This window comes from Lingula anatina, chromosome 7 (assembly GCF_051362555.1).
Source record: "Lingula anatina isolate TDL-2025a chromosome 7, LinAna3.0, whole genome shotgun sequence".
NCBI lineage: Eukaryota > Metazoa > Brachiopoda > Lingulata > Lingulida > Lingulidae > Lingula > Lingula anatina.
In genome coordinates, this window is record NC_141773.1 from 5,784,423 (window position 1) to 5,810,922 (window position 26,500).

At 37.9% G+C, this 26,500-nt stretch overlaps 3 protein-coding genes and 1 long non-coding RNA gene across 5 annotated transcripts; 2 read left to right on the forward strand and 2 right to left on the reverse strand.

The window, feature by feature from the left end:
* Positions 1-1,374: 1,374 nt before the first annotated feature.
* LOC147760662 (carbohydrate sulfotransferase 11-like) lies at positions 1,375-3,819 on the reverse strand. Its single transcript, XM_087017918.1, has 4 exons — positions 3,579-3,819; positions 3,276-3,349; positions 2,539-2,805; positions 1,375-2,255 (listed from the first exon to the last, which is right to left on the reverse strand). Exons 1-4 carry the CDS (start codon positions 3,658-3,660, stop codon positions 1,377-1,379), a joined length of 1,302 nt encoding a protein of 433 aa, XP_086874044.1. The 5' UTR covers positions 3,661-3,819; the 3' UTR covers positions 1,375-1,376.
* Positions 3,820-6,863: 3,044 nt separating this feature from the next.
* LOC106153111 (uncharacterized) lies at positions 6,864-11,817 on the reverse strand. Its single transcript, XM_013526921.2, has 2 exons — positions 11,006-11,817; positions 6,864-8,662 (listed from the first exon to the last, which is right to left on the reverse strand). The coding sequence occupies exons 1-2, from the start codon at positions 11,152-11,154 to the stop codon at positions 6,934-6,936; spliced, it is 1,878 nt and encodes a 625-aa protein (XP_013382375.2). The 5' UTR covers positions 11,155-11,817; the 3' UTR covers positions 6,864-6,933.
* A 4,428-nt stretch (positions 11,818-16,245) lies between these two features.
* On the forward strand, positions 16,246-20,253 carry LOC106175546 (carbohydrate sulfotransferase 3). 2 transcript variants are annotated; one of them, XM_024077124.2, is made up of 3 exons: positions 16,246-16,406; positions 18,196-18,373; positions 18,848-20,253. In XM_024077124.2, the coding sequence occupies exons 1-3, from the start codon at positions 16,277-16,279 to the stop codon at positions 19,833-19,835; spliced, it is 1,296 nt and encodes a 431-aa protein (XP_023932892.2). In that variant the 5' UTR covers positions 16,246-16,276; the 3' UTR covers positions 19,836-20,253. The 2 variants fall into 2 exon arrangements, with proteins under 2 accessions (XP_023932892.2, XP_023932891.2); XM_024077123.2 differs by lacking the exon at positions 16,246-16,406 and adding an exon at positions 17,646-18,025.
* Positions 20,254-22,675: 2,422 nt separating this feature from the next.
* LOC147760663 (uncharacterized) lies at positions 22,676-25,551 on the forward strand. The gene is made up of 2 exons (XR_015335539.1): positions 22,676-23,490; positions 24,587-25,551. It is a non-coding gene; the product is annotated as an uncharacterized LOC147760663 (long non-coding RNA).
* The last annotated feature ends 949 nt before the right edge of the window (positions 25,552-26,500 follow it).

Consider the following 26,500-nt stretch of genomic DNA (forward strand, 5'->3'; position numbering starts at 1 on the left):
AACTTAGGAGGATTTTTATTAAGTACACAATATATCGTTCATGCGAGATATCCATCCCTTCTCCTCCAGCAAACCGGTTAATCTCAAATACATAGAAATATACATGTTAATCAAATTCACCATCTTCTATTTTCTTCTGTGTTTTATAAATCAATGAATATTCAAGTTAAAAAAAAAAAACAACCATTTGTTCTTCTAATATCGCACATAATTTTAGGCCCAGCTGATATAATAATGTTACAGTAAGTGATATACAAAACAATACTCAAACTACAAACCTTCGTTACCAAATGATCACGGAGGTTTACACGTTTGAATTAAATCTTATATACAACAATTTATCAAGTTCAATATGTACTTGTAAAAAAGAAAGATTATGGTTATGATATCCCATTTAAACATTCTTGATAGGCCCCCTTGGTCATACTATACTTAGTCATTATAACTTAGGCATACTTACACACGGTGATTTTGCTTTCAAAACAGAGAGAATCTGCTCCACGTGATTCATCTGCTGCTCACAATGGCGGCTGTTGTACAAAAGGCGGCAAATATCTACTTAAATATTGAGTTATTCTTTATTTCCTGGTTAATTTGAGATATCGGTAACGAAAGTTTAAGTAACGAAGGTTTAGTAACACCTTAGAGTCAACCAGTTTCCTACGACTTTTTCCTCAAAAAACAAGTTAGATGTGATTTACTCGAATGGTCCGAAGTCTGCTTCATGAATAAAGTGATATATGGCAGGTTTTTCTGGCAGAATATACTAGGAATAATGATCACGAAGGTTTTGTCATTTACTCATTAACTGAATTTCTCTGTGAAACTTCATTCATACATCGTAAAAAACAGACCTGGCTTCTGTTATCTTGTCTTGTTTAAAACATTTATAATACCAAGTTAGGAACGAACTTCTATCATGAAATGTTCATAAATAACTTCTTGAAGATTAGCCGTGTCTAAAATCGCACAACGGAGGTTTTTTGAAAAATCAAAATTTGGGCGACACTGCATATCAAAGGAATCATATTCAAACAGTCATACATACTGACGTTTAAAAAGCCTTATCTGAAAAAACAATGTTATGTGACCTGAAAAAAAGGTATGTCACAAAAAGAAAAATATATTGTCGTGGTATAAACTTAGCATGTTTGATGGAGATTGTGTTTGGCGACAGTAACGAAGGTTTGATTTTTGTTATCAAAATTTATATTTTTCTGGCAATGTTTCACAGAATACTGACGATTTTGGCTTATAAGTTGGTCATAAGGTGCACGTCATTTTGAGTCAGTGAACAGACTTAATTGTCTTTCCTTTACCGAGCCAGGGTCAGGAACATCAATTGGACCTAGTTACTGAGAATGGCCGATAATAGATTATTCTAACTTTAAATCAAGATCATAACCTAAAATGTCTGCATCAGTTTTATACAAAGTCTGCAGTTCCTTGATCATCCAAGGTTTAAGAGTGGTGAAATGTTTGGAGACCAAATCCTTGGTCTTTTTCGCAAAGTCAACATTGTCTGATTGCGGATAGGTGATTTCGTCAATCCCTAACATTTTCAAAAGATTGTTGGAATCCTCAACAATGGTTTCGTATCTTCCTATGACGTCATAATCGACGCTGCAGGGGTGGCACAAGGAGTGCTGAATACCCCAGTGGACATCAGGATGCTTTTTGGTATCTATCACATACTGGATATATTCTGGGAATGTTACATTGTACTCCATCATCATTTTATGTGTTACGTCCCGTTTTTTGTGGACAGAACGTAAAACGTAGCCTGCAATTCTTGGGTCGTACGTGTGATTATCAGTTTTTGCTCTTTGGAGTTTTTCTCTGAAAAATGAGACCAGTCTCTCGAATGGATGCCTCGTGATAAAAACTTTAGTGTAGCTTTTCAGTCTGGCGTCACTGTCTGATCTGCTCGTAAATGATTTTAATCTTTTCAACGCTTTAATTGTCCATCCTAGGTGAACATCATTCTTTCCTAGGGACCATATGTAAGACTTGTTGTATTTGCACGTCATCAGCAGCATGATTCTTTTCCAGTTGGTACAGCCGACTTTGGGAATTTCACAGAAGATGAACTTGTGGTGATCATCCACCCAAAACTGATGTAAAGCTCGCCCTGCTGGTAATGGGCTTGTCACGATTTTGTGTAGGGCACATTTGCGGCGTATGAATTCTTTCCGTTTTACAATTGTCTCTGCCCACGATGTATTAACTGATGAAGCGTTCATCCTGGGTGGAAGCTGGAAAAAATAGATGAAGTAAGAAATCATATCTGTGTGTTTAACAAAGAGAAAATTTATAGATTAAAAAAATAACGCTAAAGGGGGGGGGGGGGGAGTACGGCTTTGCATCCGCGGACCCCCCCCCCCCCCCTTCAAATAATTCCCTTCTGGATCCGCCCCTTCACTTCGAATACTTCCTTAGATTCTTCCATGTAGAACGGAATCTACCGAAATTGGCGGAATGAGAGAGTAAAGCAAGCTTTTAAGTTAAAACTAAGTTAGTTAAAACTAAGCTCCATACTTTCCCATGAACCATTTTCTGCTCTTTCTCCATGAGAACCTTCTTTGTGAATCCTTTCTGTTGACAACTTGTCAGCGTCTCTGCTTCCATTGATTCTTTTGTTTTTGGTGAGCTGGTTGTTTTGGGGACATTCCATGTTGCTTCAGATTTTCTTCTACTAGCTTTGGCTTTTCCCAGAGACGCTTTGGCTTGAAGATTAGCGTCACTAGTTTCGCTAATGTTGGGGAAGGTTTGCTCCACAGTTTTCTTTACTTTGTCGTTGCGAATCTGTCGATAAATAGAGATGCAAAAAATACTATCAACAGTAAACTCTCATTTTGTTTTGTATTAGAAATTTGAACTTTCAAGGGGATTTTAATTTCCTAAAATTATTGATGACATGTGGTCATGTAAATACGGTATAGAAACAGACTAAGTAAAATATTTTTTTTAATGTTGTTTATCATAAATATTCAATATCCAGGTCCTGTGGGAGAATGTTCTTTGTCACTCTCTTTCTCTTAATTGGAGAGTTTTAAGAGAAAAAGCCCACCAGATTAAACTTTTTTGTATATTTCATTTCTTTAATTTCCTTCCTCGTTACCTCACTCTGATAACATAAGAGTATATGGTTTTTATTGTTTTTTTTACAATAAAATACATGCATATCTTTGGTCACTGCATACTAGCAGGGTTGTTGGGCCGCCTTTTGCAACAAACTCACCACCAATGTACGAACATGATAATGTATATCTTACCAACATTTCCCCTTCTTTTATAGGACCTGTCTCCTTAACGTGCTCACCAACTGCTATGTTGTTGCGTCCGATTTCTGAGAAGATAAAACTATATTAGATATTGATATCACATGGCGGCGACATTGCCCGAATATCAATCGAATCTCTCCTGGGACATTTTTGGTAAGTTGAACAAAAATAGGAGAAAGGGAAAGCAAGAGAGAGAGATGGTTAGTGCTGTAATCAATAAAATATCATAACAGAAATCGCATGTATATGAAATTGGAGGTAGTGTATTCGTGTATAAAGTTATCTTTTACTCACTTAGAGGCGCATAAACCATCCATGCCATAATTCCGACAGTGAAAATAGCAATACCTCGAATGACTACCAGCCTGATCTTCATGTTCTCTAACTAAAATAAATTAATAAATAAATAAATGAATAAATAAATAAAAAGAAACTAGAAAAGCACTCAGAGAACGCAAGCCTCTAACAAGTCAAATAATTAACAATTAAGCATTATTTAATAAATGGATCATTACTAAAATGAAACCTATTGTTCCTCGGTCCATTTCTGATTTATTCTAAATATTTCATCAAAGCCATACATATCTCTTTGCTTAATGTTGAAAAAAAAAAAAAAAAAAAAAAAAAAAAAAAACGGCAGATGGAACCGAAAACATTACCTTCTTGGCGGAGGTAATAAATATCAGTAAAGACGCCATTTTAACCTTATTCTGTTCCATGGACCTCGCACTTTTTCTAATTAATACGTAGGGATTATTGGTGGAGTTAATGCAATTCTGTCATTCTCACGTACCTATCAGTGGTTCTTTGCAGAGAAGGATGTATGCTTTCAAGTTTTGATAGCAGAAAGCAAAAACGAAAACCGGCTTGGAATTGACCTGTCCAGTGAACCACCAACAGCAATTTATTATGAGTTTATAGTTTTAATTTTAAACTGAATTCAGTGACTCTTGTCCTTTGACTTTTACATATGCAGGTGATGGTTTCCAAGTTAGATAAACCTATAACTCCTGCAGAAGGCCTTTTCTATTTCTGGCCAACTTTTCCATAGACACCTTTCCCTGTTTTGCTATGTTTTCAGAGTACAGGGAATTTGGGAAGAATCCATTGTACTGTTACCACGAATCTAGTGGATTATTGGACGAGTGATGAAGTTGTTCTCTGATTTTGATGGGAAACATTCCTGTGATAAACCAGACACTTAATGTTTTTTTTTATTCAGAGATGTGAAATGTTGGTTAAAATTGAATTTCTAGACCATCCTGTTGATAAGCTAGAATCTATGGAAAACAGCAGAAGCTCTCCTCAACCCCTGCAAAACATCTGATCCATTTACATTCACCTATAATTATGTTTCCCTCTACGCATATTCTATACATATTCATTTGAGACCAGGATGAGGTAAAGTTTGAGATACCAGTATGTATCTTTTGAATTAATAATGCCACTGCTATATATGATATGATATGATATGATAAGATATGATGTATACTTTTTTTCAGGTACGAAATCTTAAAAGAAATAGTCCATTATATTTCAAAAATCATTCTTTTCGCGTTTGTGTTTGCGAGCGTGCATTCTAACTCATGACTTTGGAGGGCGAGTGAGCGTTTGCAGGCACGACCTGTGGAAAAAAAACGTCAGCAGGTTGAGCGTGTGTATCATTATATTGAAAAATACATCAAGCTGTCGGGAAGAACTTCAACTGTTTATGGAAAACATTGAAATGGAGACCATTTCATTTAGTTGCATTACGTACTCGACAAAAGTGAAAATAGCTGTTACAAATGTAGCACATAGCTTCATACAAGTACATTACAATCAATATCAATTAAGAACAATATTTAAGTTATTATTAATGTCACACAATCTGAATTAGTTCCAAATTAACACTGTGTTACAATATAATTACGTAAACACCTACTTGGACTACTTGCCTGGTTATATGAAACCGTTCATTATTAGCTACAGGACTGACATAATCCACTACCAGATTGATTTAACATGCATAATTTACTACACTCACTTTCATGCTTTTATAAGATCATTGGTATAAGTCATAGTTGTTCATTTGGTTAAATATTCCTTAACTTACAAGGTGCGACAAAGTAGCTTGAGTAGCCTCTTCTAGATGGTATGAATGGTCAGCCTAAAAGTTGGAATGAATTCTTGGATGTTTTACCTTAACCTATGCCCTTTCGCTTTTGAACGTCGGAGTATCCAGCCACTTGCATCTGACAGGGTATATTTTAATTTTTTATGTTTAATCATCTGCAAGTCAGTCGGCCCCTATATAGTTTTATTATTGAAAGTTTGTGGCTGTCATATTCTGAGAAGTGAAAATTAGTCTACTTTTTTATTGAATGAAAAACGTTGCTACACAATACTGTAAGAATATTGTATCCATGGTGGGAACTAACATGTCTTTGAAACCAAAGTCACATTATAGCCCCGAAAAGTCGTCTTTTGTGCAATCTAAGGAGCTAGGTGAGGTTTTCTCGCATGATGCACTGGATGTGGGCTGAACACAGCAGCAGTTCTTCAGGGTTGCTGGATGCCCCAGGGTTCTGGGATGCCTGGATGGTACCATGGTCCTTACGTCACGAGATGGAGCACCTGTTTGTCTGAACAACATAATAATTGTGCTGAAAATAAAGTTTAATTTGATAAGAAATAAAAGAAGCGGCCTAAATAATTGAAAGAATGCCCAGAAAAAAAATCATTAACTGTTGCTTTCCCTGTTTCAGAATCCATTTGCAAGAGTTGACTTAAGGGATACTAAAGGGTCATTGTGACAATGCACTCGCTCACCGTTCTCGTATAGTGATTGATTGGTTGCAGCAACGCAATATTCTGAGGATGGAACGACCTTCTTTGAGCCCTGATAAGAACATCATTGTGTCCCTACGTCATTGATTTGAGTAATCAGTGCAGAGGAGGTATAACCCTCTAAAAATCTGGACCCACTTCGCCAAGTTGTCCAGGAAGAATAGGACGAAACAGATTTCTTGCCCTTGTTGATGGCACGTCGCGCCGCCTTCAAGAGATAATTGCAGACGTGGTTGACTCACAGGCTTTTAGACACTTGACCTTTAACGAGCACATGCTGATGCTAAATCTATGTAAATTTTGTGATATTTGGTGGTGTCTTTTTAATTTAATGGACTTTTTATTTACCTCTGTGGAAATCACCGTGGAACGTCAGGTTCCCAAGATTTCAGGGGGTGCATGCTCTAAATTTGAATAAATGGTATAAAATATGGTTATCTTAATCGGCATTTGTATTTCTTGTACCATGAGTTATGTTTAATATGGAATCTGGAATAAAAAGCACTGTTCAAAAAGGTTTACAGATGTGAGAAGATCATTTGTAAACAAGAACACATGGAATTAGAGTTAAGATAACCCGTTTGGCCAAGTCTGTAAATATCTTCAAATTTGAATGAATTCTAATCAGCTTCTGCACCCGAGTTTGTGTTGCAAAATGACTGTGAGATCATCAATAATTGTTACACCACCACTCCTTTCAGTTATAAATATAAAGCATGCTATTATGGGAAACTAATATGATAAACACTGTTTGGAAGAAACATATATATCAGAATTAAGATACACGTTAAATAGGCACATAAACTCTGACATATTAATATCAGACCGGACCCTGAGTACAGGTTACTGCAGAATTTTGGTGTCGCAAGATGTCTATATCTATTTGCCTTGGCTCTTCAAATTCATTAAACTTTTGTCCCACGTGATCAAAATTTGACCCCCTTGGAATGGTTATATTTTTCAAGTGACACGTGTATGTAGATTTTAGCATCGGACACGTGATGATGTCGTGGCACAAAGCCACGTTTTGTACCTTTGGTAAGACGACTTCGTCAATGAAATTCCCACTAGATTTAAATCTACGGGGTTGGCTATATTGTTTACCGAGTTCTAGCCAATTTTGTCCAAGAAGTCCAAGAAGTAATTTTGGTTTGGCTCCAATAAGGCATCCCCGTACACTTTGCCTGTAGTTGGGGTGATCTCGAATTATATGAAAAGGAAGTCCTGACGTTAGCCACTCCTCTACAAGTATTTTGTCGCGTTTGCTCAGACGAGAATCAAGGTCTCGGACGATAAACGCTTCAAGGTCAGTATCGTCTGCTACAAGAAAGCGCCACAGTGCGGGTGCAACACTGGAAGCAACATGACCAGAAACCTCTATTACTTGAACGTTCGTCTGCTTTTTTATGAGATCTAAATATTTTTGTATTAATTTGTTGTCTCTGTTAAACTGTGGCTCTAGGTATATTCGCATCATCCATGTAGGAAAGAAGATGCGGAGAAGTTGAGCGTTTCTCAAGGCGCCATGCCAATACCTGATTTTTTCCCCAAAAAGAGAGTAAGCGATGACTTTTCTTGGTTTGTCAATCACTGGAATTTTATCTGGCTGTGCATTTATCCAAGTGAGAATAACATCTTGCCCTTCGGCTAACAAGTGGGGAAGGTGCGCTCTTCTATTTTCGTTGACACTGTAACGAATGCCATCTCTCTGAGTGTGCGCCAAGTACAAGTCCTTTAACACTTTCATCCGGCCGACGCCGTCGTAAACTAAAGTAATCCATCTATCGGCATACCACTCCGGGAACTGTCGCGGATAATAAAATCCGAACATTTCAACATGAGTCCTGTGTACAAAATCGTACGTTAAGATGGATTTATCACAAGATGAATATTTGCAAAAAAGGGAGGGACCGACCACCCCGACATTTGGTGGGTCGAATTCTGAAAGTTTTTGGATGTATTTTTCCGTCCACCTATCATTGATCATGAGAGTGTCGTCGTTGATGCGGTAATAGTAATCCATGTTGTCAAGGTACGCTGCCATCATGGCGTCATTCTGCGCCCAACCAGGAGACTTAGAATGCATACACAAGACGGGTTTCAAATGTAAACTTTTCCCCTGGCACGCCAAGTTGCGAGTTGTTATTTGGAACGCCTCCCCAAATAAAATGAGAGAGTCGTTACGGCTGAATAACGGGTCATTATAATCGTATGCAATGTAAAAATAGTATCTGTAGTTATCACTGGCTGTTAGGCAAAACCCCCTCATGAGATGAATGAAAAAGGACATATTTTCCAAGAGGTCAGTTACATTCACCCTACCGCTGAGATCAATATTCAAATTGTGTGTTGATATTGCACATCCTATTGCTATGGTAACAGAGTTGTTCATAGAGACAATATTTTGCGCATACTCAGACTGGTTCCTGGTTTTACTAAGTCTCTCCAGTGCTTTATCGAGATTCTGCATAATTTTCTCGTCTTCATAACCTAAAAATCTGCTGTTTGTGAATTCCTCGTCCACTATGACCGCTTCTCCTGATAATTTTCTGGAAATGTGAAAAGTGAAAAAAAAAAACGTTATGAAAAGAGTTTTTATACGTTTTTGTAGAAGTAATGTGAATTATTGTAAACAAAAGAATTGCCATGACATTTTATTGAGAACAGTTCGTATTTTTTCGTACGATACAATGAAAAGCGGCCATCCCAATACTCAACAACTTACTTGTAAAATAAAACAAATGTGTTCTGTTTAAATCTTTTTATACGGATAAGGATTTAAACTAAATTAAAGATAATGCAATTACATGTTCTGATAATTATCTACTACTACCCATATTTAATTTGTTACTTTTCTTAGGCAAACATATATTAGTATAAGAAGTAGCATAGAGGGCCATCAATGTTAAAATGTAACAGTGAAAGCGATATCTTTTGTTAAATAAAAAATCAAGATATTTATATTACAATACACGCAAAACTGGTAATATTCCCCACATTTTTGCCTTCAGAAATCTGGTGTGATTCTAACCAATTTAATGGATTGCACCTCGTTTTCGTTTGTGTAAAACAAACCGTGTATTTGCATAGGGAATCAATATTGTTATCGTAGCAGTTTTATTTACCGAAGCAATTCCATTGGTATAGTGTAGCAAAACTACAATGCATTATACGGCGGCGGCATTGACACAAGGAATGGGCTTACAGCATAATTGAAATAACAATCTAATGTAGTGTATGGGTGAAATTAATAATTGATGTGCGGTTTATGTGTAAAAGCTTTCAGTATTATATATACAGCTGTATAGTCTAGTTTCCTTGCGTTTGCGGGTCTCTATCAAATTCATAAGATTTTTATACTATCTTAGATTTTGAGTTCTAAATAATCAGACTAATTTCGAAAAGGGGCTTTTGCCAATACTATTTTTAATGTATCTTTTAAATATTGCAAATAAGCAAATAAACACCAATACCCGGCCATATTACCATGGTAACGTTGCCCTTAATTTTTTTTTTTTTTTTGATTCGCCGGACTTCATCTCCATCAACAGTGAGATCGTTTAACGTGTCCCCACGCGACAAATTTGCTAAAAGTCAATTTTTTCCGAGAAAAGAGGGGCAATTTTCTCCTAATTTTCGAATTATTAGTCTGACAATAGTTATTTGATAACCTTTTGAAGTACAGTCAGGCGCGTCAGATTTTTGATACTATGTTTTAAACTGGTGTTTACAAGAGTCCAGTGAAATTTGGAGTAACTTAGCGTTATAAGTGATAAAATGTAAACGGAGAGATTGTAAGAAAACCAGTCAGTTTGTAGTACTTATACATGTACATAGCCCATTAGCTGTTGGGGGTTTTCTGATACGAACACAGGACATAACGAAAAACAAGGAACCCAAAATATCACTTTTACTCCAAAGTATGACGTCATGAGCAAAATGGCAATGCTTCATTTGAAGACATATAAAGTTCACGAACGTTTAATGAAACATCAAGTGTTATCATGTATAATGCTATATGAATTTTGTTTTATGAACCTAGATTGGCTAAAGGGGGGGGGGGGGGGCTGTCCTGAATGCTTATTTTGGGACTCTAACGAGTCAAAAAACCGAGGAGTAAGTAGGCCTACCTCAGTGTTTATTAGCTCGATGTTACCTTTTCAATCAATTGCTTTTTTTTATACTAGAAATAAATAAAATAACAATTAATACGTGAACAGTAAGATGATTATTGACGGTATGCAATAACAAGATGTTTTATATGGATTAGACGATACTATACTAAAACATGCCAGCTATCATAATGTTTATCAGCAGGGGTCTGTATTCCGATGCCATTTACGAGTGATACAGAGTCCCAACTTAGTGTTTTAGACAGGTAAGCCCCAGCCTAGATTTTGACCCAGTTAATTTTAATTTTTTATTAAAATAGCTTACGTCAAGTTAACGTGACAGTAATGAATCTACTGGGGGAACACCCTCTTAGCACCGGTTAAATATGTTATCTAAGCCTAATCAATAGACCGGTGTGCGTGTTACTGCTGTTAAACTGGAATCACTGCTATGTATAATACTGGCAGTAAACTAAAGCTAGAGCACATATTACTATTAGATCTGTGATGATAGGAGTATTCGTCTTTATAATCTTCCCCTGTAGTTCAGTTTTCTATTAATTCCAGCCTTCTGGCTGCTTAGACTGGCAACTCATTCTTATTTTAAATCCATTGTTTTTGTGGGGGATACCTTGCCTTTCCCCGAAATTGTGATTTTGTGTTTTCATATTTGTCATCATACAACCGCTTGCGGGCTATATACGTTACACACAACCCATATATATGAGCAATATATAATCTTTCATAGTGGCATATTTGATCAATGTGAAGGCACCTTACCTGTTCAAATACACGATGTTACATATCAGGACCAGGAGAGCGAATATGGCAGTAAGAAGCAGCATGTTCTTACTGGAGTAATGGACCTCGCACTCGGTGCGCAGTCGTATGGCACCCGTGCATAGTCCACGGTGACGGCTGGCCACCATTTTGCTTTCGACCCCGGTCACCTTTTCCTCAAGAGCTCCGTCACACCTGAATCAAAACAATGGCATATCTAGGTCAATGGTTAAAGCACCTGGCCACGGCGTCCCTCATACACACTGCCAAACTCTTTCCTCATGTTGACAGTGTAAGGTCGGTAAACCAAGCAGCGGTTGACTGTGGAAGACGCTGTGATGAGGGATGGCGTAGTTATACTATTAATGGGATATCGACCTGCAGCTGTACGAGTATCGTTCAGTTTGTTATGTAATTTTAAACGGCACAGGTGGACGAAAGGAGTACTCAGCTGACTCAGCGATGGTTGCCTCAGTTTTCGCCTTTACTTTCGATACAAGGTCACTTGTACCACAGATAAAGGACTAAAAAAATCCCCGTGATGCGCAACTGAAAGGCGACGCATTTCCTTTCCCTGGTCGCGCCGCCGTGTTTACTCTGAATATATTAAATTGTAGCATTTCATTTGCTATCACTGTCATTTTGTATCAGTTCACGCAACAATTTTTCTTCTAGCCATGCTGCATTACTTTCGCTTGTAGAGTCCGGAGTTTTTTATGAGGGTCCCATTCAGGCCTACCCAACTACCAGACTCAGCACCTAAGGATCCTGAATTAACCGGTATATCGGACCACACTACCCGTTTTCAAGGTGTGTGTCATATCGCATTTCGGAGTATAACACCCCAGAACAAATTTTGTAGGAAGAACGCGGGCTCATCCACGCTCGGCTGTCACCTTGATTGGATAGTAAACGATTGTCGTAAAATCGCTATATGATTTAAAAACCTGGTGCATAAATTTGAAAACCACCTAGAACAACCTTAGACTGTAGGCCTACTCATACTTTAGAGTACTCTATTTTATTGTCTCTATGGGGGTATATGGGGACTTTACGACATTCGGTTTGAATGTTTTAACCACTTTTGATAGGGCTTTTTATGGAACGCCATCCACGCAAAAAATCAGACTTGCAATTTAATAGCCAAATGACATTCTAACAGCCTACAAGAAATCTAACAGTGGTCAAAATAATCTAATAGCCAACTCATAAAATTTAACGGTGTTAAAAAATCTAATAGCCAACTAATAAAATTTAACAGCGTTAAAAAATCTAACAGCCAACTCATAATCTTACAGCCAACTTTTCAAAACAGCCAAGTCAGCATCTAACGCTAGAGGTCACTGCTGTCACGGGTCTATCCGTGTACGGGGCGTAAAGTGATGACGTTATCTGGAGCCTTAGAGATGTTGTTTAATATCCATATTACGTAGATGGAAGGTCGAATCAGAACTAATATAAAAGAGTATTTTGCCACCGGAATACGTGGAGTTCCTTCCCGAAAGATGCACAAGAAAATGGTGTTCAGTTTCAAACACCCGCACTTAGTAATGCAAGGTTACATCGCGTAGGGTAAAACATGGTGGTGCCTAGGACGCATTGTCCTATCATAGGACGCAACTGGACGTAATCTGCATATGCATGAATCAAAACTGTGACCTAATTTCACCCAATGCACAATCTGGGTCACTAGTCTCACGTTTTACTACGATGGTAATACAAGTCCAACGTTCATCCCATTACAATCACCGATGGGATGACAGTGAACGTTCTATTTAAAATGATTCTATTAGAAACATATATTAATAAATAATTTAATATATAGAACAAGATCAAACAAACGCTTTGTTGAAAAGATTTTTATCAAAAAAAATATGGTAAAGGGACCAAAACAATGGGGAAATAATTCTATGTATTCATGTACTGAGGCTTAATTTGCTTTTACATTTTCACGCTAAATTCATTCCAGATTATATCAAAACCAAATAAAAAATTCAATTAGGACAAACATATGTGTACTCAGGAGTTTATGTTACATGTTCATATACAGCAAAGAGAATATATTACAAGTACTGGGAGTTACATTCATATTGAAATGACGTCATCACTTTACGCGCCGTCCACGGATAGACCCGTGACAGCAGTGACCTCTAGCGTTAGATGCTGACTTGGCTGTTTTGAAAAGTTGGCTGTAAGATTATGAGTTGGCTGTTAGATTTTTTAACGCTGTTAAATTTTATGAGTTGGCTATTAGATTTTTTAACACTGTTAAATTTTATGAGTTGGCTGTTAGATTATTTTGACCACTGTTAGATTTCTTGTAGGCTGTTAGAATGTCATTTGGCTATTAAATTGCAAGTCTGATTTTTTGCGTGGATGACGTTCCATAGCTTTTTTTGCATCGTATTAGATTAATGTGGCAGTTTAAGGTTGTTCTAGGTGGTTTTCAAATTTATGCACCCAATTTTAAAATCATATAGCGATTTTACGACAATCGTTTACTATCCAATCAAGGTGACAGCCGAGCGTGGGCTCATCCTGTCGGTGTTCTGACTGATAGGCCTACTCAGAAATGCGATCTGACACACACCTTGAAAACGGGTAGTGTGGTCCGATATACCGGTTAATTCAGGGTCCTTATGTGCCGAGTCTAGTAGTTGGGTAGGCCTGCCATTGAGTATTTTCGTTATACCCACGAAAGCCTCCTTTCATTTCCTGAGACACGTGAAACGTTCATAACATGATCCGTGAAGCACCCGATTCCCGTGACTCGTAAATGTGGCTTTTCATTCTTCGTCCTTTGTGAAACGAAGTCATTAAACTCAGTGATTAATGATTTGCTACTCGCATTTTCAGTGAGATAGGCCTATGAATATGAATAAAATTTTATTACCTGTGATTCATTCCCCGTTAACTGTGATTAGGCCTACTACCCCCTCCCCCCAGCAAGGGAACCCTTTTGTTATCTTTGCTTTAAGAAGGCATTATTTACAACGGAGAATGCGATAACCTGTGGTAAGTGAACTTGCAAAACCGAGGAAAATACCATATAACGTATATAGGGCCCCTTCACGTGTAACGACCTCTCAGTGGCCCTTTCCACACTCTCTGACCACTGGGGGTCGCTGCTAGACTGGTACAAAATCGTTGTAAATTTGGCGTGTGCTGGTGTAACATGAAAATCTGACTCCCATGAAAACGTGACTCCCCTAGTCAAATTTTCATAATGGAAATCTGACTCCCCCCATGAAATTTTGACTCCCCCCAACAAAACTTTATAGGCCTAAGTCTTATTTTATTTCAGTATATAACTTTTATCTTGTAGTGTGCATAATGGAGGATACATTGGCACTTATTGAAAAATTTCATGAGAAAATAAGAAAATCAAAAATGTGTATTTTTCCACCCAATAAGTCCTATGTAAAAGCTATGGGAGTCCAAATCTTACAGGTAGTAAGATGAATATTTATTTCAAAAATTATCAATTTTCACCAAGTTTTTCACCACCAAATTTTCAAATACTAACAAAATATATGTCACAATGCAAACCATGTGGAAAACAATGGTATGGTGACTAAATGTAAAAAAGAGCCTTTTCTTCATTGGAGACCAAATCCAAATAGGTATGAATATGAAGATTTTTCATGACTTTTTTCATTTTTTGCACACAATATTTTACCACCAACATTCAAATATTTCCAATATATTCTTCATGATAAAGTATACTTAAGGGAAAGATGTCTAAATGATCAACATATATCAAATAAATAGCTTTTTCATACTAGGGGAGGCATTGGGTGGTAAAATACTTTTTTAATTTTCTTATTTTCACATCAAAATTTTCATCTGCAAACTAAGAAAAAGTGCCAATGTATCCTCCATTATGCATACTACAATATAAAAGTCATATACTCAAAAGTCATATATAACATCTATTAAGTATTGAGGGGGGAGTCAAAATTTCATGAGGGGAGTCAAATTTTCATAATGAAAATTTGACTGGGGAGTCATATTTTGTGTGAGTCAGATTTTCATGGTACACAGGGACTCCTTTTAGGTGACCCGTAGTAATAAAACTTTAATTACAATAGGCTGCCAACCCCCCCCCCCCCCCCCAAAGTGCACCGATCCAGTAAAATGACCAAAGGATGGGGTCACAGCATACATGATAAAGCTAAAGTGAACCACTTAATGTAAAAAAAGTGAAGGAAGACATAGCGTTATCATACTCTAGGTTTTCCAAAATAATAATATAATAATAATAATGATAAATAAATAAATAAATAAATAAATAAATAACTCAAGGAATCTGAGTAAATGTATAATGCGCTAGTGCAAAAAGTGGCAATTATTGGGGTATGATGTAGCCTCCGTTCAACGTAATCTCTCCCTTCTCCTCCTGTGAACTTTATATATAGATCTTAGTAGACTGAAAGTCGAAATGTGCAGTCTTTTGAGTGGGCATTAACTATGAAAACATATCTTTTGTAACTTTTAAGTTATAGGCCTACTGAAATTGAAATTAAAGAAAAAAAAACGACAAAAATTATCGTTTATGTATCCAAAAGTCATTACTGATCATTTTCGTTGTGGCATTAAATAATTTCTATGTTCGAGTGTGAACTAAATTCAACAGGAGTTCACAGGCAAATACCACCAAACGACCAACAAGAATAAAAAAATTAAGTTATTTGTACAAGGTCTTACAAGGTCAGTAACGGGGAGGATTATTTATACTCTACATATAGCCTACTGCTTGCGAGGGGGTAATGTTAAGTCTGGTGGATTCCGTGACCAGAGAAGGGGTGTACCATTTCGCACCCCAGAGGCTTAAGTAATATTCATATAATTAATTCAATTAATTAATATACTAGTAAACAGACTTGTAGCCAGCAATGTCAAATGCGGGAGTAGGATCTTAATCTTTCCCAAAAAAAAAAAAGTCATGTTTTTTTTTACCTTCTTAGTTGACCGAGATTGAGAATTGGCATAAAATCTAGATCAACCTTTGATTCAAAGGGGACCATTTGCAGCCAAAAGGACAATTTCACATCCCCCTCCTCTCTCTTTCTGTAGGCTTTAGGGTCTACTTACCTAAATCCCATTGTATTTCACGAGTTTAAAAAAAGCAACGAACAACGCAGTTGTATTATGTTAAGGAAAGGATTATTTGGATGCTTTGATATTCGGATTAAATTGGCAATTAGCCTACAGGTGTCCCGCTCTTACATGGCTTAGGCCCCTACATATGCACCTTAGAAACTCACAACGATGACAATTCGGAGCTTTTGCTTGCGCCTACGCTACATGAAGAGATTAATCAAGCTGCTGGGGATCATCTCATTGTTTTATTTCCTACGAGAGGTTTCTTTCCAGATAGCAAAATCCTTGAACCTCCTTGGTAAGTATATACGTGGAAGTATATCTATACCTCCCTAATGGCCTATACTATAGCTAGGGCCCCGTTTTAAAACGATTTTATTGAAAATAATCTTAGTCAACGTAAACGCATTCTACAGTGGTCTTCTACGCTTCTTTCCTCTACTGACATTTGGTCACCGGATGGCATTATAGCAACATTAATGTGGCAAAATGAACACTTCTGTTGTAAGTTTTTCCCCCTGTTGCCTAAACAAGTACCGATATGAGTAAACCTCTCTATCGGTATAGGACCTAGCTATGCTTACCTACCAAATCTCTAGCAAGCACTTTGCTAAAAAGTCCCATATTCCAAATAGCCCCACAGCTCCGCGGTGTGACGCAGTTTTGATTTATCCATTTACTTAAAAAGCATATGAGAAGTCTTTCAGTTACAAACACGGAGTACAGATATCAGTGGAAATTGAAACAACGAAACCCCATAAAACGAACCCTTTTAAACGCGTGCCTTCTCCTCGGTAGAGAAGAACGGACGAGGACATAATAGTACGACTACGCCCGTTATGCACGTGACCGTGTGAAATATCCCTGACCCTATGGCAATTGGTATTTTGTCCATTGTGGTGAACGCGAATCTATGTGCAAGGACCGGGAATGCCTAAAAGTTTATTGGCCTATTCAGGTGAACGCGCTACACGGTTTGGGCGGGGGTGGGGCTATTGGGGGGGGGGGGGGGGGGGATTTAACACTTCACTTAATATAGCACCGAAAAAGATCTTTCATGAATGTCAAAAAAGTACAATCTGACTTTATATGTCAATAAGGCTCTGTTCTCACAACTTTTAGATCGATCTATCACCGCGGGGAGTCTCACTAGATTACTGTCAGATAATCCCCCTTAAGTGTCCGTCCCCGCCTACTACAAGCTTTAAGGGGTAATTAACTTTCGTGTCCGCCCGGCTGACAGCTATTTAGCGTGAACCCCCAGGGAGTTAGGTCGATCCAATGTAGGTCGATCTAATCTATGAGAATGGGGTGTAACAATCCTATCTTAAGAATTAACTAAAATAATACTGTAAATCATTGTTGTTAATTTGCCATTTAAATCTACGACACGAAGAAGCGACAAGAATACATAAAGGACATCGCAAGTTAGCCATCGTGCGTCTCTCAGAAACCAAAAAGAAGTCGACATCTGAAAAGTGCTCATAGACCTTCTATAAAAAAGGTAGCCCCTAATCGCGGCCTACACCCCTGGTCACCCTCAAACAAGTAGACAAAAGAAAGGGGTAAGAAAGCAGTGGCCTAAATGTTGACATACCTGACCACTGAAGTGTTGAACAGCACTGGACACTATACAGTTACCAATGTAAATACACATGCTAGCTGTAATACAATGCATGAGTAACTGCGCACATGAGTATGGCAAGTTTTCATATATATGAACCTGATGAAGGTATTGTGGTCAGTCTGCTGGCAGTATGAGGGTGTGGAGGTTAAGGCTGCCCAGCTTGTCCAGTAGGGTCAAGCGCGTGCTGTGGTACCTGTGTGTGGTCACCGTCCTGGTGGCTGTTAAGGTGGTGTTCTTCCCTGCTGCTGAAAATGAACAGCATGAAGTGGAGGCCAGACTGCAAATTCCAGGTAATTGGGCGTTTCAAGCTTCATGAAGAGGTAATACCTCCTCCACCCCCCTCATCTCTCTCTCTCTCTCTCTCTCTCTCTCTCTCTCTCTCTCTCACACACACACACACACACACACGCAAACTTTCGCACGCGCATAATCTAAAGAATAAACACTTTTATACTTCCAGACCCACCCCCTCCCACGACAGGGGTCATTATCCTCACGTACCAGAGAAGCGGATCAACATTCGCGGGAGAGCTGTTCAACAGGCATCCCAAATCTTTCTACCTCTTTGAACCTCTCTGGGGGATATACAGGGCCATGGAGAAGGAGAAAATACTCAATTTTCCCGACAAATCAATGCGGTAAGCATTATTCAATCCTCACTAAGATTCGTTCGAATCAGATACACCATAAGAACGCCAAAAGGGGTTTAGTGAGTCCTTTCACAATGCCACATCGTTTAATCTAGCAATTTACTTTGTCCTTTAAGTCTGTCCGATAGGGGTTGCTGGAGTAATATTCGCCTTCAACTATCAAAGAACATGAGTAGGCCTATTCTACTTTATTATCCCATTTAAATTGCCCTGCCCGTCTTGTTTACGAACAAAGTCGTTTCATCTGAAATATTTGTAATGTCTATCCTTACGTTTTTAGGGATAATTCTGACACAATGAAAACCAGCGTAAATTAAAATAGGACTACAGTACTGTTGTAAAATCAATAATAGGCCTACTAGTATTTTTATGTGGTTACATTTAGCTTTGTGGCATATGTACCTGCTTTGGATCTAATAAATTATATACATGTATGTAAATGTATACATTATTGTTAAACAGGCATACACCGAGCTGGGGAATGGAGAAAGAACTCCTACTTCAAATAACAGACAACTTACTAAACTGTCGGTTAAAGGAAGTTCCCATGGAGACGTTGGCCCCGGGGCGAGATGAGAGCCACAGCTTTTTTTTCAACATGGACCACAGGAGCATGAACTTAAAAAGATACAGAGAATGTTTGGTCAGTAAAAAGAGACCCGAGGAGCACCAGTGCGTGCCAATTCTCAGCAAATATTGTAACCACGCCAAACTTGTAGCTCTTAAAATATTGCGACTTCGCATGGAATGGCTGCCACCTTTGCTTGACAAAAACCCGGGACTGAAGGTGATACATTTGGTCCGAGATCCTCGGGGTTCTCTATTCTCTCGCATGTCCCGCCGGCTTAATATTTGCGACGTGAATTGCGAAGCAAACGTGCGTTGTTTTCACATGGCCAGAGATTTGCGGTGGAGGCGAAAAATGGAAGCAATCTATCCCGGTCGTCTTATTGAACTCAAGTACGAGTCCTATGCAGAAAAACCGCTCATGGAATTAAATAGAATTTATAATTTTCTTAATATTCCTGTTCCCCCCGATGTAGAAGACTGGGTTCAGGAAAACACGGACGCTTTTTTCGAAAGGAAAGGTAACTATGCAACAACGAAAGAAAACTCTTCGGCAGCAGCGCATGCGTGGGAGAGTCGCATACATGTTGCCATGGCGATGGATATTGACAACGTCTGCGCAGACGTTCTTGAAGACTTTGGATACAGAAAAGCATCGGAGATATTAAAAGACCGCATTACCAAAGAAATAAAGAAAGAGGGCATGAAAGTTGCTGCATATTCACAAAAATCTGAAGATAAGGGAAACCCTCAAACTGCAAAGCCACCAAAAAAGCATGATGTTCCATCTATGGATAGACATGAAAGTGCGCAAAGAAAAGTTCCAAAGGCGCACGATAACAAAAGTCAATTTCAGAATATTCATATTCGATTGAAACCTTAGATTTATATATAGACCTACTTTCTGTAAACACAGTCCGTTAAGCTCCAATCTAATCTGTTTATTTAAGGATACTTGCCATAAAAACAACAAGGCAGTGCGAGATATAGGGATGAATAGTAGCATAAGTAGGCCTAATTTCTATAGGTAGGCCTACCCAATACACTCTTCTTCTTTTTGCCATTTGCAATTCATTAAGTCATATACTTTTCAAAGTGCTTCACATATAAAAGCAGGTTAAGAGCATACCACGGAAAAATGTTAAAAGATTCAAATCGTTTTTCACGTTTTATAGAACAGAATAGTTTTATTTTATAATGTAGGTCTGGCACCGGGTCTAATAAGGGCCTACATGTATAATACTGTGATCAAATATTATTAAAAATGAATTAGTAAATAATCAACTATCAATTTTATATTACGTCTTTGCTTGTCTGCTTTTTCTTTTTCTTTTCATTCTTTTTTCTTTTCTTTTTCCTTTTTTTTTGATAATAAATGTACACAGAACCCTTATGGTTTTTTTCATCTGAAAATAATTAGCAAAAAAACATTGTCAAGTAATAGTAATAGTCACAGAAACTTGAAAATTAAAAAAAGTATCAGCTGCAGGAGTATGGCCTAAACAGTGGGGAAGGAGGAAGAGTGAGATCACGCGAGGAAGTCTCCTTCTCAGGCTAACTAAATGCTAAAAGTCAGAACCATGTATATCAACACTGGCGTGTTAGTATTCATAAACATTCAAAGCTCTTCTTACATATATATAAACAGTTATAAGTATACACCATTCCATATAGCTTTAATGTAGAATATTTGAAAGTTGAAATCAATAGACGTATTGTGCTGACTATGATATATTTAATATACCATTTAGGTAAGTAGGCTACAGTGTATATCAGCCACACACACACACACACACACACACACCTTCCGCTGCGAAGAGATTCTGGAAGTTAATTAGGGTGGTTTTGGCCTCTAGTTAATCTTTCTGTTTCTTATATTTAAGGCAACAGTTGGGAAATGAACGTAAAAAACTGAGGGAAAATGCGCGCGCAGTATCCGTGCAAATACCCAAAGAACCGCGTGGTTTGAGACACAATGAAAAGCAAATATATCTTTTTACTGAACAGTTGCATTACTGTTTTATTGTCTATGTTCAGTACTGAAGATACCGTCATTTAGGTTGCGTGTGTACATCTCGCGTGCCTCGTAACGTCTTTTTAATGCGAAGACATATTGGCTGCGTAAAAAATCACTTTACCGACCTCAACATTCCATGCATTATAATTCATTTGAATTTCACTGCGTTGAACTTACTACATGGTATTTTCTCCACGCATTGCACTAAATAATTTTGAAGCAACCTCGAAACTTTCTATTCCAATGCTGGACCAATAAAATATTGCAGTTTTATTCTATTATTTATATTTTGAACGCCACAAAGGTAGTAAGAAAACTATTGAATTAAAGCTTTCATATGCCAGAGGAAAAATATTTTACTTTATATTTAGTAAAATTTTATTGTATTATATTTTTCAGAAAATGAATATAGAAATTCGCTGTTTGTTATATTTTTTCAAAAACAGTAAAATAAGTTCTAGGCATATATTTACTGCCATAAATCCGTTGCACACTGTTAAAAGCTGACCTCTTACAATCAAAACATCTCAAGGGCAGTCTTCACAACATTAAACATCAATATTCTCTACCTAATATGTTAGACACCCGAGTACTTTAACATTAATGTCTTGTCATCGCACATGCGTATGGAGATATTATTAGTTTTCAGCAGCGAGCACGCAAAGAGAAAGCATGCAGTCACACAACTGGACTTCGTTAAACGGGCAAGACCGAGAATACTGTGTTAACGTTAACCTAATTTGGCTCACATTCCACGTAAAAGAAATGTATACTTGTTGCAAACATTGCGTTTGAAATCAACTCATTTGGCTACGGTGGTATTATTAGCTTAAACAGAATCTAGAAAGAAATCGGTGGTCAGATATGCGTTGTAGCCTATAGATACATGAACCCTCTACCCAGTGGCGGATTAAGGGGGGGGGGGCAGGGCGGTCCTGAACCCCCTTCGATCTCTGAAAAAAATATGGTCGCCTCTTGAAATTAGAATTTTGACTAACTGAATCATAGTTCTTAACCGTACCAAATGGCACCCATCGCCCTCTAAAATATCAAAATTTCAGAGGGCCCTGAACCCAACGCCAAAGGGAAGGGGGGGGGGGCGGTTTTGCATCCGCGGACCCCCCTTCACATAATCCTGGATCCGCCCCTGCCTCTACCAGGGCGGCAGATATTATAGGCACATTTTCCACCTTTATCAATTGAATAAAGTTATGTTAAAAAAAAAAATTCCACCAGCCACAATCAAAAGACTATATTTAGCCAGAGACATTATCAGTGAATATGTAGTGAAAAACCAATCTGTGACCCTGGTGGAGGGTAGCCTATAGGTACCTACGCAAAGTTGCGTAAGTCAGTAACTCTGCTCTCTGACGTCACTGTACTAACGCATTTCGCGGCAAATAATCTGGTGGCTAATGTTACGTTATTTCATCCCTTTGTCTGTAGTAAACGAAGCTTTAGGCTGATTTATGGCTGGTTTGCAGCAATTTATTTCGCGCACGCGGCGTATAATTCAACCACTTCCGCTCTTTTAAAATAATGTGCCCCTTTTTTTATTGTTTACTCATTTCAGCTTCATTTCTGTATCCGGTTTAGGCCTACACTGCGTACGTGAGGTGTCTTTCGTCAGAGGAGAGTCTGCGGTGAAAGAACAAAATAAGGGCTCTGTGTTAGATTTGGATTAATCTACAGATATAAAGGCACGTTATTATTTTTTCTCTTCACATTATTACAGATAGTCGAAAAGGAAGTCTTCGGTATATACTCACCGTCAAATCTCACGGTTCGAAAGCGCGACTCGCAGTGGAACGCAGGGTCACGCGATTTTAATCTAGCAGGGTAATAATTTTAACGACGGACCTATACACGCCAGGCGATCCATATAAAGCAGTACGGTGTTCATAATATACTCAGCGGCCTACGTCGTGACAAACATGTCGGAACAAAGGGACCTGAAGGCTCGGGAATCTACACGGACAAACTACTCGAATAACGAGTTCCCGCCATCGTATGAAAGCATTTTTCCAGGGAGTGTAATAGAAGTGGACGACGTGTTTGAGGATGAGAATTCTAGACCGTTCATACCCGACCGGGAAAGGTCGTACGAAATGAGAGATTTGGAGCTTGATTTAGTGAGTAGAGACCAAGTGGACGCTGCGGCGCTGGACAGGCGGCGAAGACGAAAGCAACAAGTTTGTATAACTACTGTAGGGATACTCATTGCTCTTATCATATTCGCGTTCACAATGGTGGTGCTAGCGTTTGTTGTGGACTACAAACAAAACCCAAATAACAATTCTACAATTATCGTGGATTCTTCAGGTCACAAGCATAGCAAGGACACATATTTCAGGACACGAAAAGCACGCAGTATTCATCTCACAAGGTTAAATCTTTTAGCAGACGACATCTCAATATCCGGGTTGTACATATATTCTCCAGTCCATGACAAACCGCATTCGTGATAAATGGACGGAGATGTGTGGATGATATATATTCGAATGGAGGGAAAGCTTCCAAAGTAAGGGTTTGCACAAAGTAAAGATAGAGACGATAGATAAGAGACGTTGTAGAATGAAAAAGAAACCTTAGGTAATATTATTTCCAAGTTAGTCATAATAAAGGGTGGGCTGTGACTCACGCTGTTTTGAAAAAGTTTTAAACAACTCAAGGATGAGTTATTGTTAACGATGATATGAGGTTGTAAGATATGGGACGGAGATGAATGGATTTTTTTTCTGAGAGAGAGAGAGAGAGAGAGAGAGATTCCCTGCAGTTGTACGTAAGGTAAACATGACGTATTGCCAGTCCCGTCAGTTGATATGTATAGAGATTTACAGGTCATTAACTTTGCGTGCTCTTCATTCGCTGTGAGGCGGTTCTGATACATCACTATATAAAGCGCTTTATATGTTTATATGATCATTAGTTTAGAGCGTCCTACTGTTTGGCCTGTCCCTCTGTAGGGCCTATCATCTAAAATAAATAAATAAATAAATAAATAAATAAATAAATAAATAAATAAATGAATAATAATAATAATAATAAAACAATCGGAAGTATTTTTCAATGCGCTATTTCCTAACCCATCCTACAACTTTTTTGCTCTCATTATCCTCAATTGTAATTGATTTATCTTAGATTATTTATTTATTTTTATTTTATTTACTTTTTTTTTTTTGGTGGGGGGGGGGGGGGGCACTATGGGTAATTTGATCTAGGTAAACTATGGGTTCATGACGAAAGGTCCACATTTTCAGAAAAAGAACCCCCTTTTGCACTTGCTTGCTACGGGCCTGGTTTAAGTCAATAGAAACATTACTACATGTGTAAAACAAATGTAAATTATATATATATATATATATATATATATATATATATATATATATATATATATGCAAACAACATCAATTACATTATTTTTACACCCTGTGTGAATAAATGAATGTGTGTATGTGCGCGCGCCCAACATGTACGTGTATGTGTGCATACCTGCGAGGGTACATACGTGCATGTGTGTGTATGTGTGTGTGTGTGTTTGGTTTGCATGTCAAATTTGATGAAAACGAAACCATGTTGAATTGTTCAATTAATTATTTAATGTTTTGTTTTTATAGGTGATGTGAGAACGATTCTTACTTCACAGGCGGTGTTATAACAGAGGCAGCTACTATGATGACTTTTCATGGCATTAATAAATGGGAAATCCTGGAAAAGTTATAACTACGCACAGGAGAAATGGGGAATGTTACCTAGAAGGAAAAATGACTGGACAAGAAATATTTTTTCCTTCAAAAGACGACAACTGATAGCAACAGATACTTCGGTGGAAATGATGATGACAGATACTTACGCTCTTCCGGGGCCACATATGGATTGAGATATTCACAGATATGGATGTGTCTCTGGCTAATTCTATACAGATTTGTCTATTGTGAGCGAGAATTTATGCATGGAATTGACTTCATCCCTCAGCTGACCTCTAGTGTAGATGAACAGATACTTAGGCTGAAATAATACTAACTTATACTTAGGCTGAAATATTAGTGACGGATACTTAGGATAAAATAACAATAACTAATACTTAGGCTGAAATAATAGTGACGGATACTTATAATGAAATTATGACGGATACCTATAGACTGAAATTAGTTACTGATACTTAGGCTGAAAAAAAAATGACGGGCAGTTAGGGTAAAATAAAACGAATGAAGTCCTCTATTTGCATACATGTAACTGATGATCAGTTATCTCAATCTCTTAACGATACAAGGATTCTATGTTAACTTAATCAGTTTCATAAGCAGAATATTTTTCAGCTTGGAATAGACCTAACTTGAAAGCTTCATAAGCATTTTGCTTGTGTACAAATAACGATCTTTGGACTGTAAACAGTTTTAGCTTTATTGCAATACTAACCACGTAAATCACAATACTTTAAAAGCCAAGTGAACAGTATTTTGAGCCTTGAGATCCATACCTTATAATTATTAATGTTTCATTGCTACACGTAGGCCTATATAGATTTTTTTTACCATGAACACATATGAAACTGAAAATAAAATGAAAAATTCAACACTTAGTTCTAGAATCAGAAGTAATTCTGCCTTAGTCAAATTAAATCACTGATGTAGATATAAAAGGCTCTTTGTATATATGTAACACTCAATCGCATGCATGACAACGGACAAAGAAAATTGGTTGCTTAGATTCCTGCCGTTTGACACCGAGGAAATATATATAGACGACTAGCAGAGCGGTGAGTAGAAACCACAACCCATATATTATAGTAACTCTTTGTCTCAATTATTCATGTGTAAGTAATTGAGACGAAACAGAGATATGCAGGAAGGGTAAGAGCGAAAGCCACAACCATGAAGTTCTAAAATGACAACAAGCAAGACTAGTTTTGACAATGGCGGAAACTAGGGTTGAGGACACGGGTGGAATATGTACCCTTTCCTGAGCTGCCTGTTCTCTCCTTGTCCTCACCCTCCTCAAAAAATAATAAAAATATATTAATAAATAATAATAATAAATGAATGATTAAAAAATAAAAAATAAAAATAAAAATGTTCTTTTCTACTGCTTTGTATTTGCCCAGCGATCCAAGGTAATTTTCATCACCCTTGCCCCCCCCCCCCCCAGTATCCCCCTGTATCCCCCAGTGCAGTGCAAGTACAAGCGTACGGATTAACCTCCCGTAGTATTGTACCGAGTTGTATTTTAATAACGATAGTATGTGAATCATGCTGCCAGTGAAAGCACTCCTTGATACACTAATATTTTCCTTTCCAAAAACCGACTTCCGCTACATAAAACAGTGCTGGGCATTGTTATAAGAGGTGCTGGTGGTTGGGTTCGGTTTGGGTATAATGTGTTTTAAATTCTCTTGACCCAAGTAATTGCTACCCTTGCGTCTGTTGTGTTACACGCTGTTTTGACACGACAGCTGCACATTAGTCGTTCAGTTATAGATATCACACTACCGATGTAAAATCGTGTCTGTGTGTGTGTGTGTGTGTGTGCAT

Excerpts from the sequence above, each read along its gene's own strand:
- LOC147760662 (XM_087017918.1), bottom strand. The coding sequence starts at position 3,660 with ATGAAGATCAGGCTGGTAGTCATTCGAGGTATTGCTATTTTCACTGTC. Across the intron at positions 3,350-3,578 it reads GATGGTTTATGCGCCTCTAA|AAATCGGACGCAACAACATA; the intron begins GTGAGTAAAAGA and ends TTATCTTCTCAG. Across the intron at positions 2,806-3,275 it reads TAAAAGAAGGGGAAATGTTG|ATTCGCAACGACAAAGTAAA; the intron begins GTAAGATATACA and ends ATTTATCGACAG.
- LOC106153111 (XM_013526921.2), bottom strand. The coding sequence starts at position 11,154 with ATGGTGGCCAGCCGTCACCGTGGACTATGCACGGGTGCCATACGACTG. Across the intron at positions 8,663-11,005 it reads AACATCGTGTATTTGAACAG|AAAATTATCAGGAGAAGCGG; the intron begins GTAAGGTGCCTT and ends TCACATTTCCAG.
- LOC106175546 (XM_024077123.2), top strand. The coding sequence starts at position 17,866 with ATGAGGGTGTGGAGGTTAAGGCTGCCCAGCTTGTCCAGTAGGGTCAAG. Across the intron at positions 18,026-18,195 it reads GGCCAGACTGCAAATTCCAG|ACCCACCCCCTCCCACGACA; the intron begins GTAATTGGGCGT and ends TTATACTTCCAG. Across the intron at positions 18,374-18,847 it reads TTTCCCGACAAATCAATGCG|GCATACACCGAGCTGGGGAA; the intron begins GTAAGCATTATT and ends ATTGTTAAACAG.